This window comes from Etheostoma spectabile, chromosome 15, assembly GCF_008692095.1.
Source record: "Etheostoma spectabile isolate EspeVRDwgs_2016 chromosome 15, UIUC_Espe_1.0, whole genome shotgun sequence".
Taxonomy (NCBI): Eukaryota; Metazoa; Chordata; class Actinopteri; order Perciformes; family Percidae; genus Etheostoma; species Etheostoma spectabile.
In genome coordinates this window covers 13,698,688-13,713,286 of record NC_045747.1, presented here as the reverse complement: position 1 = coordinate 13,713,286, position 14,599 = coordinate 13,698,688, and the positions used below count along the sequence as shown (strand labels likewise).

At 41.3% G+C, this 14,599-nt stretch overlaps 2 protein-coding genes across 3 annotated transcripts in view; one reads left to right on the top strand and one right to left on the bottom strand.

Annotated features, from left to right (window-relative positions):
- Positions 1-6,035, bottom strand: part of tubg1 (tubulin, gamma 1) — a 7,429-nt gene extending 1,394 nt beyond the window's left edge. The window contains exons 1-10 of the mRNA XM_032536525.1: positions 5,773-6,035; positions 5,274-5,386; positions 4,258-4,425; positions 4,096-4,164; positions 2,885-2,964; positions 2,640-2,766; positions 1,682-1,768; positions 901-1,050; positions 625-777; positions 358-519 (exon numbers count right to left, since the gene is read on the bottom strand). Of these exons, the coding sequence (XP_032392416.1) occupies positions 358-519; positions 625-777; positions 901-1,050; positions 1,682-1,768; positions 2,640-2,766; positions 2,885-2,964; positions 4,096-4,164; positions 4,258-4,425; positions 5,274-5,386; positions 5,773-5,821 (1,158 nt within the window). The 5' untranslated portion in view covers positions 5,822-6,035. The remainder of the gene's footprint in view (positions 1-357; positions 520-624; positions 778-900; positions 1,051-1,681; positions 1,769-2,639; positions 2,767-2,884; positions 2,965-4,095; positions 4,165-4,257; positions 4,426-5,273; positions 5,387-5,772) is intronic.
- Positions 6,036-7,208: 1,173 nt separating this feature from the next.
- Positions 7,209-14,599, top strand: part of retreg3 (reticulophagy regulator family member 3) — a 7,908-nt gene continuing 517 nt past the window's right edge. Inside the window, exons 1-11 of one of the 2 annotated variants that reach the window (XM_032536524.1) lie at positions 7,209-7,377; positions 7,584-7,859; positions 9,700-9,806; positions 10,138-10,168; positions 10,267-10,393; positions 10,638-10,722; positions 11,257-11,394; positions 11,775-11,857; positions 12,298-12,430; positions 12,516-13,082; positions 13,247-14,599. The exon at positions 13,247-14,599 is cut by the window's right edge and continues 517 nt beyond it. In XM_032536524.1, coding sequence (XP_032392415.1) covers positions 7,612-7,859; positions 9,700-9,806; positions 10,138-10,168; positions 10,267-10,393; positions 10,638-10,722; positions 11,257-11,394; positions 11,775-11,857; positions 12,298-12,430; positions 12,516-13,063 — 1,500 coding nt within the window. In that variant the 5' untranslated portion in view covers positions 7,209-7,377; positions 7,584-7,611 and the 3' untranslated portion in view covers positions 13,064-13,082; positions 13,247-14,599. Of the gene's footprint in view, positions 7,378-7,583; positions 7,860-9,699; positions 9,807-10,137; positions 10,169-10,266; positions 10,394-10,637; positions 10,723-11,256; positions 11,395-11,774; positions 11,858-12,297; positions 12,431-12,515; positions 13,113-13,246 lie in introns of both variants that reach the window. The other variant, XM_032536523.1, reaches the window with a different exon arrangement.

The window sequence follows — 14,599 nt, the reverse complement described above, 5'->3', positions numbered from 1 at the left end:
TTTCCCCTTACTTGAATTCAAGATCTAAAATAATGAAATAAAAAAAAGTTTAATTTGGGCATTATAATTTGACGGTCTGTAAAGGCTTTCTCAGATTAAGTTTTGACATCACAGGACTGTATTTTTCTTCAACTTCGCAGCTCATGTTTTAAACCAGCTAAAGGGGGAAAAAAATTAATTTGACAGGATGATGATGAAAAGACAAATTGTTATAACTGCTTGAACTTAAGTTTTAGGACAATGCATATACTCAAGTATTGACTCAGAACAAACCAAGGCCTCAATTGTCTAAATGCACACCGTTGAAGAATGTAACTGAACAGGGTGAGGTAATGCAACTCTAAGATGAGTACTTACAGAGGAGATACTTGTGTGGTTGGCCATCATCAGGCCGCTGACTCGGTGGGCCGAGGGCAGGTACGGGGACTTCCTGGACAAAGCCACCTGGATGCTGGCGGGACCCCACGGAATGAAGCTGGCAAGTTTACGCTCCCTGATCCTTTGGAGGCTTTTATGCACCTACAGTAGAGTATAATACGACTGAATACTCTGCAAACATGTTAAGTTATTTGGAATTTATAAGAATTTAGATGGACAACCCACACACATACTGAGCACTCGTACCTGTGTGGGGTCGACCTCTCCCTGGATGATGTTAAGGATGGCAATGTAGCAGTGACTCGGCTGTCTCTCTCTTCCTGTGGACACCATCACGTTCTTAGGTTGCAGAAGCCTCCTCATCACATCCAGCACTGTGGTTTTCCTCACACTAGCAACCTGAAAATGGACATTCAGTATTTGAAATGTTAACTCCTAATTGCAAGAATACTTTCCATTACAATCCACTGATGCTGGGTTAACAAGAAAACAGTTGGCACCAACTGGTTTTATTTCACTCACCGACTGGTCAGTAGTAAGCGGAGTGTACCCAGTCATAAGGAAGTGGAGGCGGGGTGTGGGGATGAGGGACGCTATCAGGCCAATAAGGTCGTTGTTCATGTAGCCCGGGTAACGCAGGGTGGTTGTGCTTGCAGACATGATGGTGGAAACCTGCGTGTATGACGGTTCAGTTAGACAGGGCTTTAAGTGAACTAAAATTCATTAAGAGCTTACAATTAAGTTTCAAAGGATTTAGAGCTGAGGAAGATATCAAATTAATTAGAATTTTTGTTTCTGCACAATGTGTAAAATGTCTACTTCATGAAATCTTGTTCTTACAACACACAAAAAGATTACTTTTGGTCAAAAGGTGATAACATTCGCTGTCTAATGCAGTTTCAATTCTTCTTGTGTTTTGCATAACATGTTGTATTAAAATCTGGAATAGAAATGTAGATTTTCATTTCTTGGCCACATTAACCAGCCCTAAAAAGGAATGCAGCCTAAATTCAAAATCTCTAAGTGTGGCCAAGCAAGCTGACATACCATTTGGAAAGTGCAGCCCTGTGCAACTCATTTCCAAGAAAGTTGAAATCCAGTCTGATCGGCAACTGACTCGCCAAACTAGTTTGTAATTTTTTAAGTGAGCTGCATGAATCTAGTACAGCCTGTCTCAACGTTTGCCTTTGTTTAAATACAGTCTGGTAGACTGCAAAAGGCTAAAACCTGCTGACTGATGAGCTGTGAAAACAACTAAAGGAGGAGTTAGAGGTTGTAACACTGAGTGGCGTCTCTCACTCACCAGCTGATTGATCTGGGAGAACGAGGGGTTCTGGATACGCAGCCTGTCTGTGGCGATGCGATTGAGAGCTGTGTTATCCAACACCACCTAAAATACAACACATAAACAGAGTAGTGGGGCAATTATTAGACAAATGAAAACGCAGAAAAGAAGAGCTTCAGCACAACATAGTGAAGAAGGTCAAAACACTGCTGTGATGTTAAAGAAAGGAGGATATCAGAGTAATGACTCAGTCAAGGTACCTCTTAAGGAGCAACACAGTGTGCAGTTGTTAGCAGAGTTGAACATAAAAGACACACTGTACAGTTGCAACAGGGGGGCCGATTCTATTAGCTCTCTGGCTAATTTAATCAACATGAGGGCCTTATGCAAGACCCTGCAGGAAGTAGGTATTAGAGAGGAAACGCCATTAGACTGTTAGAGCATCTCAGACTAATATAATCACCAATTTAAGACTGAGTTTTATGAAGTTTGATTGCAGCTGGCACTGCAGTTAGTTTTTTTATTACTGGTAGACTACTACACAAGCACTGAGGCAGCCTGAAAAGTAAAAATCAACAAATGAACTGGCTGTGTGTGTGTGAGACAGACTACATTTAAAAAGGGACTGTAAGAGGACTGACTTTGATGTCTTAGCAGTTTGACATGTGTACTAGCAGTTACTTATTGCATTTTGACCCGTAAAATTTAAGACGGAGTCGATGAGGCCAAATTTATTTAACAGTCTGACATCACAGCATGATTTTGTTGGCTGCTTTTTTGTAAAATGTGTTTTGCTAAGCTTCCATGTTTCATTTTGACGTCGTTTGTACAAGTGCTACAATTACAAGCTAACCATAGCTTGTATACAAATGTGTTTTATTCCACCTTGTGAGGTTATTTAGAGCCATGGCTGCATTGTGAAGCAACGTGAGCAATGGGGATTAAGCAACATCCATCCATGAGTGCTGCTGCTCACCACGCAGTCTGCATTCTGTGTGAGCCTCTTCAGTGTGAGCAGCGAGTTGTACGGCTGAACGACCACATCACTCATCTCGTCCTGGTTTGGGAAAACAGAGTAAGTCTGCACCAGCTTCTTTGGGTATCTAGAGATCAGAAAATATACAATATATGCATGTATATTATTCACACAAACTAGGTAACAAGAAAATGTTTTGACAAAAAAAAAAATAGTTTGTTGTTGCTGCATGTGTGTTTGTGGACCTGTCATTGAGTTTCTCCAGCAGATAAGATCCCAGCCCCGAACCAGTCCCCCCAGCAATGGAATGACACAGGACAAATCCCTACAAAGACAAAGAGTTACTCTTTACTCGCAGTTCACATTTACAGCTACAGCATGTGCCACGTGTGTATAAAGCTTACTGTAAACTCTACTAATTCAAAATAAAAAAAAACGACTGTGCGTGGGTGAGCAAATGCCTCTCTTCCTAGGTACTTATATAAATGGGAGTGCAGCCCCACCTCACAAATAGGCTGCCTTACCCCCCCAACACAGCCCTGTAATACCTGCCTTCTACACTCGCCCGGCTATTATCACCAGACATTCTACACGCCACACCCTGCCAACATACACTTGCTCACGGCAGCTCGGCCCACATTCTTATCCAATGTACACATGAGTGCACACACTAAATAATAATGTGGGGTCAAAATGTGAATGAGAGGGGAAATGCGAGTGTTATTTTATGGGAGGCTGGCAGCTGAAGAAAGTTCACCAAAAAGAAAGAGGCTAAGAATAACAGTGAGCCATTGGTGGACCTTTGCAATTTTTAAGATGTCGGGCACTGGCACTATTTTAACATAGTTTTGATCAAGTCGTTCATTTCTAGTTTACCACAACAAAGATGTTAGAGTCTGACTGAAAGAATAAAAGAAGTAATGTTTATGTACAAGCAAGTGTTCCCTGTTATTGTTTAGACCATGGGTGAATTACTGAAAGGGTCTACCGGGCACAGACCCAGAGGCTCAAGAGGTCAGGTGGCTTCATGAGCTTCACCTGCAAAATGTCACTAAAAGAGACAAAAATCAAACAAATGTTATTTGTAGTTTTTTTGTGTATTTCAGTCTGTGTATTGTGCTCCTAGTAGGAGGAGCAAGGGGCCTTTTCTGTGTCCAGGGCCCCGGTGTTTCATAATTTGTCTATTATTCAGACAAAATTCCTTCCATTTCTATAGGCCCAACCAGAAATTAACTCATCACATTAACTACAAACATGGAATATTTTCTTGCATGTTTGAAGTTCAGGTTCCAGTTGCAAGTTGCTATTGAGTGGGGTAAGAGTTGAAGCAATATTTCTACACTTGGCAATATCGCATTACTTTTAAATCTGTTTTTTTTTTAAATTCCAAACAGCCACAGCCCTGGTCACTCCCGGCCCCAGGGACACTCGGTATGTGATAAACTGGAAAACTTGCCTCCAGACTGTCACTGCCATCTGCCTCCCGATCAATGATGTCGAAGATGTCTTCTTGGATTTTTTTGCCCTAGAGGGAACAAAAGAATCCACAGAATTTTACATGCATAACATTTTTATTTCTTAAGGTTAAAGAAAGAAAAATGTCATTTCCAGTCATCACCTGTGAATAACCACTAGCCCAGTTGTTCCCAGCGCCTCCACCATGCTCAGAGAGGTAGATGTTCTCTTGGTTGTAAAGGTTTGCATAAGGAGAGTTGAGAATGGAGTGGATCACCCTCGGCTCCAGATCCAGGAGAACTGCTCGGGGGATGTAGTGCTCATCATCAGCCTGTGGAGTTTTAGGAATAACCAGGAATTAGCTGGTCATACTGCACAAGAGAGCTGCAAATATTAATCGATTAGACGATTAGTTGTCAATTAAATTATTCACCAACTATTTTGATAACTGATTAATTAATTTAAGTTCTTCTTTTATGAAAGTTCCATAATTGCAGCTTTAATTTTCTGGTTTCAGCACTCCTCTATGACAGTAAACTGAATATCTAAAAACTACAACCATTCCTACAATCTACTGGCACATAACGTTGTTGCTCTCTAAGCATCATCCAAAAAAGACTGAACTTACAATGGTGTGCAGAAAAGACACTAAATGTTGGAGCTAATCATTATTTTGTTATTATTGTAACCATTCATTGATTTGTTATCTTTAATAATTAATTATTTTATTTATTTCAGTTTAGCTTGAACTATACAGCTAACTTTGTTTATCATTAGTATTTCATTTGGGTTCTTTTTAGTATCTGTTACTGCTTTTGTTTTGAAGGTACCAGGCAGCCTTAGCCACCAGGTGTAGTCTACATATACAGGTAGACACCGGGGAGGGCTGATGGGATTTTTTTTGGTTCCCCAGAGCCTAGAGACGCCATGACTCCTTTTTGTGAAATGTTTGTTTGCCGAGATATTGGATCGATAAACCTCCCAGAATGCCATCTCTGCCTGGGCAATGAACGGTTTTATCTCCGCGGAAGATTCACTCCTTCGCTGCCTCAGTGGCTGTTGGACATTGAGTTTTTAGTTTGTTTTGTTCAATGTTGGGAGAATGCGGCACTACACTTATTTTGTAAATCATGATGTGAGAGATAATGAAGAGAAGCAGTCAGTGTTTGCACCAGTTACCTGATAGAAGAACACATCCTTTCTGTCGGTCCCCTCAGTTGCAAACTCCTCAACAATCCCCTCCGGACTTATGCCATGCTCTGCACACAGCTGCTTCCAAAATTCAAAACCAACTGCAAAACACAGAAAGGAGCAGGTTAGCAAAAACCTTAATGTGTCGTCTGTGACTGTAACGTTACGAACTTACTAGACAAACAGTTAACACATCAAGTATTATCACCTGCATCGTTATCTGAATGCTAACGGTAACTTGCATTAACATTAGATTACATTATATGTATGTAACGTTAGAGAGCAAATTCCACAAGCCAGCTAGCGTTAAATTAGGTTATACTGTCGCTGTTTGTGTTATGTTTTGGTCTTAGCTTGATACTAGCACTTAGCTTAGACAGATCATCTTAGCTAGCTAGTTATTGTATTGTACATCGGAGAACGTAAATAAGGTTCTCATGTGAGCAGAGGGATAACAATCGTAACCTTAACCTCGTCGTTCACGTACTTTGATTTCCACATTGTCCAAGCTGCAGCGTTATTATTTCCCGCGGCATGTTCAGTCTCCAGTTGTTCTTTATTTAGCTAGCCTGTTTGCTCGCTAGCTAAATAATACAAGAAATATGTAGCTAGACTACTGCCCAAAACACTTCACCACCACCACCACAAGAGGCTAGCTAGCTAACCGCTAGTCCTTGCCGCTTGCCTTTTTTCAGGATGGTGAAGGCATGGCCCGCCCTTGTCTGCCTCTGATTGGCTACTACTTGTTGCATACGTTGGTTGGATTGGTTAGTTTTAGGCAGAGGAGTAAGATTGGTTAGGGTTAGAGTAAGAATGTCAGGTAAGCCAATCAGAGACAGAGTACGACGGGCTATACCTTCGCTTTCCTAGGAAAATGAATATCGCTTCCCGCTCTGCGCTTGGTGCTGATGTGACGCATGGATGACGCTCTAAGCAGGATTGTCTTCTAACCGACATTAAAGGTGCCTGCCGCCACCTACTGTATCGGAGCGTGTTAAGTCCATAGACAGATAGCCAAGCAGACGCATTCAAAGCAGAATATCCGGGAAAGATCAAGTCAAACTCACGTAAACACCACTGACGTCCATCCTTTGGTTTGAGTTTGCTGCCTATGTGGTTATTTCAAAGTTTTATTTTGAATGTCTGCACCGGCAGTACCAGTATGCTATTATTTCTGCCTTGACAGACGTGGAGTTGATGGAGTGTTCATGGCCCTCCTGAACACACACACACACACACACACACACATAATAATAATATTATTATTATTATTATTATTATTATTATTATTATTATTATTATTATTGTATTTCTGCTTTTTCAGCTAGTGCAGTATTTGTCACTGCCCTACCTGCCTGTCAAGTTAGAGGTTAGACAGAATAGCTAGTATCCGGTATTCCGGTTAAATCATTTCAAAATAAAACTTTTAAAGTAGGCTGTAGTTACACATTGTGACCACCGGAGGGCACTGTTGATACATTATAAACATTCTAAAACGTCAACACTTTTATTTTAACAAACATCAAACAATATGTAATGTTACAATCATTATTACAAATGAGACAATAACGAACGTTTTCATTGCAAATTCATCTATTTTGTATTCATAGTCACAGCGTGTTTCTGATTGACATTTCAGTGATTAGGATACAACCATAGACTATATTTATTAATAATAATATTAACGGTCTATGGCTACAACATGTTAAGTATCATCATCTTGTTGCACATAAAAAAACCTTACGTTACATAGCTACCGAATCGAAAGCGACAGAGCCTCTTAAGAAACTGTATTTAGTTTGTACAAAGCCATACAAAACCATTAAGTATACACAATAGAAAATAAAATGGGTATATTAATGTTTTAACCTAAAATATGTTTTCATGATGGCTTGCTGACTTGTTTGTCAATCTAGGCCTACTGCTTCAAAGCAAGCAAGATTCCTAAAGATTCCTATTCCACTTGAAAGCAGCATGACACGGGCTCGGCGTGCAGATTCTGATTGGGCTGCTGAGTGCTGAGGAAAAACAGGTGACGCCATATTGTCAGCTTCCGAAGAAAGCGCAACATGTCTGCAAATATGACCAAATAGTACGTGTCATCTTATTTTAAAACGTTTGAACACTGTCTTTAATAACATGTTTGTTTGTAATATAATTAGGTGTTTAACAAGATGATTCAGCTGGCGTGGCTAGCTTTTAGCTCGATGTTGATGTGAGTGGGGCTGCTCCGTGGCGCTGTGGTGTCCCTCATGTAATGTTAACGTCTCTTGTTTTTATTATGCCTTTATTTTACAGGCAGACTTTATCGACAGTAAACGCTAAAATGGCGCACATTGGGGCAATGGAAGACGCATCCCCGAATGATTATTCTGCCCAACAGGCGTCCAGTGTTTGCCTGCGAAGTCGACCATGCTCCAGCGAGAGAGACGGTCAGGTACGGGCTGTCAAAGCTGCTCTTCAGTCCAGGTTAGGGCCCTACGAGCCCGTCCTGACCTACCTACAGTCTGTCCTAGTTTGGGAAAGACCCTTACAGTGTGTGCTTCTCTACACTGTCGTCAACGTTGTGTTCTGGTGAGTTTCAGCGCATATTTAGTTCATTTTGATGGTAAGTTTGTTCCGTCTCCCTAGTCTGTTTGTTTGTGCCAGTGTTATAGCAACCTACAATACAATACAGAAGCTGTTTGGTCGTTGGGCGAAAGTCAAAGTGACCGCCAGCAGCTGGTGCTCTTACACAATGCAAATGTGTCACCTGTCAATTCAAGACAAGACAGGTGGCTGGCTAGTAGTACTATTTATAGACGCACTCTACAAACACTACTACCTTAATTCTAATGTTTCTCCTAACTGTTTTCTTAATCTTGATAACAGCTTGATGTCATGGATTATCCTCTTTACCAGTGTCCTTGTCGCTGCGAGTGCGAGGCAGTCCACTTAGGTTAAATCTGCAATTTACAGACCAGTGTGTTGTCAGTACAAAAGAGGAAATTTATTTTGAGTGTGGAACAGCAAATCCTATGTGGCATTAATCACATGTCACTGAATATCAGTCTATTTTTTTTGTCATGTGTAATTATGTTCACTCAGCCATTAGGGCAGCCCTAAACTCAGAAATGTACTCTAACAAGAAAACCAAGAATTAACGACAGAAGTAATCAATAGAAGAAAGTGTAGGACTGGGACACATTCTGGCTTAATTAGGTGACCTTGATATTGTTGTATAGTAAGAATCACTGACCTGGGACATAGAGAGGGGAAGCTTGGCTCACCAGCCTCCTCCTGGAGCACAGGCATTCAGCTTTGATTTGATTAGACCACTGGACATGTTAGGCCGCCCTGTCCTGTCTCCCTTTTACTTGTGCTTCAGCACAAACACGGTGGTGCAGGCTAGTTTCTTCCCAAGGATAATGCACTCATGATATACTAAATGCATAAAGTGACAATGACAAGTCACATGTCAGCCACCAGACTGACAATTTCACATGTTGGTGTGGAGGCAATATTACATTACATGTAATTTAGCTGACGCTTTTATTCAAAACAGCTTACAATTGCTATATACTGTATATGTCAGAGTTTGCACACTTCTGGAGCAACTAGGGGTTAAGTGTCTAGCTCAGGGACACATTGGTTGATGTATCGCAGTGGGAATGGAACCCAGATCTCCCACACCAAATCCCCAATATGGGCAACCTTTCTGACTGTAGGGTTACTGAGGTTGTCCTATTTTTCCTTCTTAAAGCACCAAGTGGGAAAAGGATGCAAAATAAAATCTAATGCCACCGTGTATAATTGTTGTGTTTTTGAAGAGCTAGGATTACTTGGTTACATAAAATACAAATGTCTGCCAACAAAATCTTGGTTAGGTTAATCTCTAACTGCTGATTGGCAGAATTCTGTAACATTGTTGTGGTAAACACATTTTGAGATTTTGTGAAGTGGAGCAACATTTTAACTGTTGAGACCCAAGGAGGTTAAATCATGTTGTGTAAAAGTGGACAAAGAGCACCTCAAACAACACTAATTAGATGTAGCTTGTCCATTGTTAGTGGATGGGAATTTTATTAATCGGCACTTCCCTCATTTGTCACCCCTTCATTGTATTTATATTAAAGCAGTGCTGTCAGTTTGAATAAGAAAATGTAATATCCTATTTATGTATCCTGTCCTCTTTCCTGGTTATTTTCTATGCTATAACTAATGGGTGTAACAAATACCAGAGGGTGGGATAACTTCCTCTTTTCTGAGTTCTAACTAAACGAAACAGCAGATCATTTATTGAGGGCTTTGTGGTTTCATGAATTCTGTACTAAACTGTTGAATTTTGTAACCTTGTTTGCCCTTTAACTCATGGGGTAACAGGCATTAGAAGTACTGTCTGTTCATGTTTTTGCTCTGTTTTTATTCCCCTCAGGTTCTTCGCCCTGACCTCACTGCGCCTGCTGTTCCTGCTGGCTTCTGGTCTGGCTGTGATTGTCTTTGTTGATACCTGGAGAAATAAGATCTGGCCAGAGATTGGAGGTGGTACCATTTGCTCTTTATACCTCTCTAAGACACCCTGACATGTTTTTCTTGCATTAATTGTACCACACAGCATTCCCCATGTTGCTATGATTGAAACAGATGAACTTTGTCAGAATAGATATGCCACCAGTCAGCAGCCCTAAACTCTGGACTTGGCAAATTATTTGAACATTTGAACATGTGTAACATACCAAGTGTGCAAGGTTCCAAAGAGATCAAAGACTGGAGACAAGCTTGAGGAGACAGTGCCACACGTTTTGGACTACTTTTTAATATATTGTACTCTTAATTTGTGTCCTAAAGTGATGAATGTTCTCTCATTCCACAGTCAGAAATCGTGACGAATCAGAAAATGACAGGTTTGTTACTGTAACCACCAGCCAGTATTCCAAACAACAATAATGACGGTAAATAAAAAAGTAGATAATAGTTAACAATTTTCTCTATTTTTTTCCAGCTGGGGTCTGGTGCAACCTGGCATCCTCAGTGTGCCTGAACTATGCCACCACATTGCTGAGGCCTGGGTCAGTGGAGCCGTTATCACATCCAGTGCAGTGCAGTACAAACAACATAACCCTGGCATGGTAAGGACAACACACAATATGAATAAAATCTCTCATATGTATCTTATCTCTCATCTAATCTCATTCTCACACTAGGCACTGCAATCCACCCCATATTATAATTATATCGAGCGAGTGAATGAATGAGTGAATGTCTATATGTTGTCCAGCCCTATTCTGGTTGTAAGCATGGGCTACATGCACCATAGTCAACATGTATTGTAGGTGCTGACTTGATTCCCTATGTGTTGTTGCCCTGTGTCAGTTCTGCCTCCTGACCTGTGGAGTCTTTGCCTGCTTGGCTGTGGTTGGACGCTACATTCCTGGATTGGTTCTCTCATACTCTGCCGGTGAGTCCCAGCCGTTTAATCAGTCCTAACTACAGATCCAGGCAAGGAAACTCAGCTGACTGGTCCTATTAAAAAAAAAAAAAATTAAAAAAAATACATGGGTTATGAAACCAGGTCTGTGGGCCCTTGGTACCAGGGCCTAGCCTGGGAAGTGATTAAAACCATAATGAGGCACACAAGGAATGAGTGAGGGAAGTGAAGGGAGCCAGGCAGAAAGCTCAGGAGGTCAGACTGAGACTGGGCCAATCTCCTAACCTCCAACCATGTAGGCTGGAGAGCCTGGGAGGCAAGAGCTGCCAACGCCCTTTACTCTGACGTCTGAAATGATCTACAGCAGCTTTACATGTCATCTCTGCCTCACCTTGACTGTATCTCTACTAAAGCTAACGCAGGCTTGTGTCTACTGACAGTGATGCGAGTAATCCAGAAGCTGAATCTGTACAGAACATAAACAAACACAGTTTTGTCTTACCATGTGTAGTAAACAACTCCCTCTTTCTTTATAATTACTAGTATTATTTTTCCCTCCTCCAGTGTGGGCTACTCTCCTGGCTCCTCTGGGAGCCTATCACAGGGTTTTTCAGCATGTGTGTGTGAAGCTGGATCCGGTCCTGCAGCGACTGGACTTCAGTGTTTGTGGATACATGATGTCAAAGCCTATTGATAATCAATGTAAGTAGTACATGAATATATTTTTTTTTTATCCATCTACCTTTGATATTTAAAACTTTGCGTGCTGATTTGACACTGCAAGTTAAATGAAAATTAAGTCAACGCCCCAACTGAACCATAAACAAACAAATGTAACGTCATAACCTTCACATTTTTTACTACTAACAGTGTTGCGTTTGTTCAAATAACACTGGTTTCACTGCTTTAGATATGAGTCATCAGGCTGCTCATTTGCAGCCAGCAACTGACATATTGTTGATGCTTTAGTGCCCTCTTGTGGCACAAAACCACATGATTTTACGCTCACTTGTTAAGCTGATTACATGCAGTGTTTGTAACTGTAAATGGATTCTCTGTATGTTTGTCATTTGTCTCTGCAGTCCTGCGGAGGCCTCTCCGGGGAGTAGCCTCAGGTAAAGACAGTGATAGCGAGGAGGAGGAGTTAGCTGCTTTCTGCCCAACGGTAAGTCTGTTTAACTCCCAAACTCTATATTTTAATCAAACTGGCACTAATTCTGTCAATATTGCACTATAAATGGGCTGTTGGTTACTAAAGGTTACTAAAGGCATTATAAATAAAGCACCCTCCCTATGTGTGGACGGTGTATGTTTATAAAATAAAATATACAGATAAAACTTTCACTGCTGTTATTTCAGCACGGTGGTAATTATAGTAACGCATCTGATCCACTTCCTGTTGGGGTTAAGAACATTTATATGATGTGCTGTGTCTGTCATGGGCCTGTGTATTTACAGAAGGTGTGAGAGCAAAAAAGAGAGAATAGAACTAATCAGTAACAGAAAGTTTGCAACCATTTTAAAGCAGAGCAAAGGGTAAAAGCATATACAGTAAAAAGATTTTGACAACGTCCAAAAAAACTTCAAATCTGCATTTTCTCGCAGTTTGATGATGCTGTTGTTGCCAAGGAACTTGCACTGACCGACTCTGAGCACTCTGATGCTGAGGTGTCCTACACTGATAATGGAACATTTAACCTATCGCGGGGCCAGACCCCCCTAACAGAGGGTTCTGAGGGTAAGAATGGAGACATAGCAGATTTACTCCTCCTTTATTTTCTGGTTTGTTCTTGTCCCTCACCGTGTCCCTATCTGTATTTCAGATTTTGACAGACACAGTGATGCTGAGGAATCCTTTGCTCAAGACCTGCCAGACTTCCCCTCCATAAACCCTGACGCTACTTTGATGGATGACGACGATGACACAAGCATAGATCTACCTAGTCTGGCTATGTATGGGCGAGCTAGTCACCGGGCTTCAGCGCTGGATGTAGATGCTCATTTTGATTCAGATCAGGAGGATCTGGATGAAGAACTGTCTCTCAGCGGCCTGCCACCTGCCTCGGATTTTGCCGGAGACTTGGCTGGAGTCATTGCCAGCAACATGATCCAGGCAGCGCTGGCCGGGGCAATGCAACCTCAGCGTCCTACCACCCGGCGCAGAGAAGGCCCACCCAGGGCCAGGGTCCGCCGAAGCTACCGCAAGCAGTCCAGCTCCGAGCTAGACACAGACATGGACGGAGAGGACTTTGAAATGCTGGATCAGTCTGAACTGAACCAGATGGATCCGCTTGGAGGAGGAGCGGGTACTAGACAGGGAGGGAGCCAGGGGTCTAACTTCTTGTCTAGCCTGCTGGGTAAACCACAGTGAAGTGTGCGTGTGTGTGCGTGTGTGTGCGTGTGCGTGTGTGTGTGTGTGTGTGTGTGTGTGTGTGTGTGTGTGTGTGTGTGTGTGTGTGTGTGTGTGTGTGTGTGTGTGTGTGTGTGTGTGTGTGTGTGTGTGTGTGTGTGTGTGTGTGTGTGTGTGTGTGTGTGTGCGCGCATGTGCGCACATGTAAAACGTCATGGGCAGTGTAGATGAGCTGTGAGTGTGAGAAATGATTTTAGGTTCCAGCAGTCCTGCTCCTGATTGGCATCAGTTTTATCACTGTGAAGAACTCAATTTCTTTTCCTTTAAAAATAAAAAATAACTTTCCTTCCTTTCTTTTTAAACCCAGATCTTTCAGAAAACTTTTATTTTGTAGGCTGAGCAATAGGAAATGCAACAATAAACATATACCTTTTCTTTTTAAAAACCAGCATTATTGAGCCTTGTTGCAGTCTTGCAATTACAGTATGTGCACCCATAAGTTACTATGGTGCATGTTAATAACTATAAAAAAAGATCAACAGTATCCATAAAATCTTTTCTACCTGGAGATCGAGACATACAGGGCTATTCAACATGGGACCAAATATGACATTCCTGTTGGTTGAGCTGAGCCATGTGACTTTGATAGTGACACTATGGAACATCATTGCATGTTAAAGTTCGTTTATTGTAACAGCTGAGTTAGTTAAATCAACCTTTTATTTTTTTCATCACATTTTGTCAAAGAGTCAGCAGTTTATGTTAATGTTCTGCCGTCCTTTCAAGTGACGTGGCTCTTAAAAGTTTTTTTTGGGGCTTTTCCCTTTTATTGTAGTGTCAACAGATATACAAGAAAGGGGGAGAGAGATGGGGGATGACAAATGGCCGCAGGTCAGATTGGAGTCCAGGCCGTTGCAGGACAACAACGCTCTTACCGGGTGAGCTAGAGGCCGCCCCTTAGATTTAATGTTAATATGAATGTTAATGTATACTGATTTTAATTTTAGATTTTAAAACACAGCAATTCTCTTTCATGGTGAAGATGAATACAATTTGGATAAACGTTTCAGTTCTCTCCATTTTCTTTCCTATTTTTTGCCTTTCTCCTCTCTAGCATATGAAGATATGTCATGCATTTTTGGGAGCTGATTTTCTTTTCCTCAAAGAATGTCCCATTACAGTCTTAAGATATCTGAACTGGAGTAACGCTTGATGTTACGCTTGTTGTTCATTGTATTTATGAACTTGTGCCCCAGCATGGGGATGGCTGTTTCTTTTCTCTGTGTGAGTAAGTTTAGAATATTTTTCATTTCCCTGCGCTTACAGCTCATTGACATATAATGTCCATGTTTAAAACCTTGAACGAGCCCTAAAGTAATATTCAAACAAACGTCTTAATACCCTTTGTGTCATCCTTGTATTTCATGTAGTTGACAGTCATGCTGAACTTTTTAAGAGAAAAATGAAACGTGCAATTCATAGATATTTTACTATGTTAATAAGGAAACGTGTTTACATTAAATTTGGGTATAGAAAGTTGTCCTTTTTTTTTTTTTT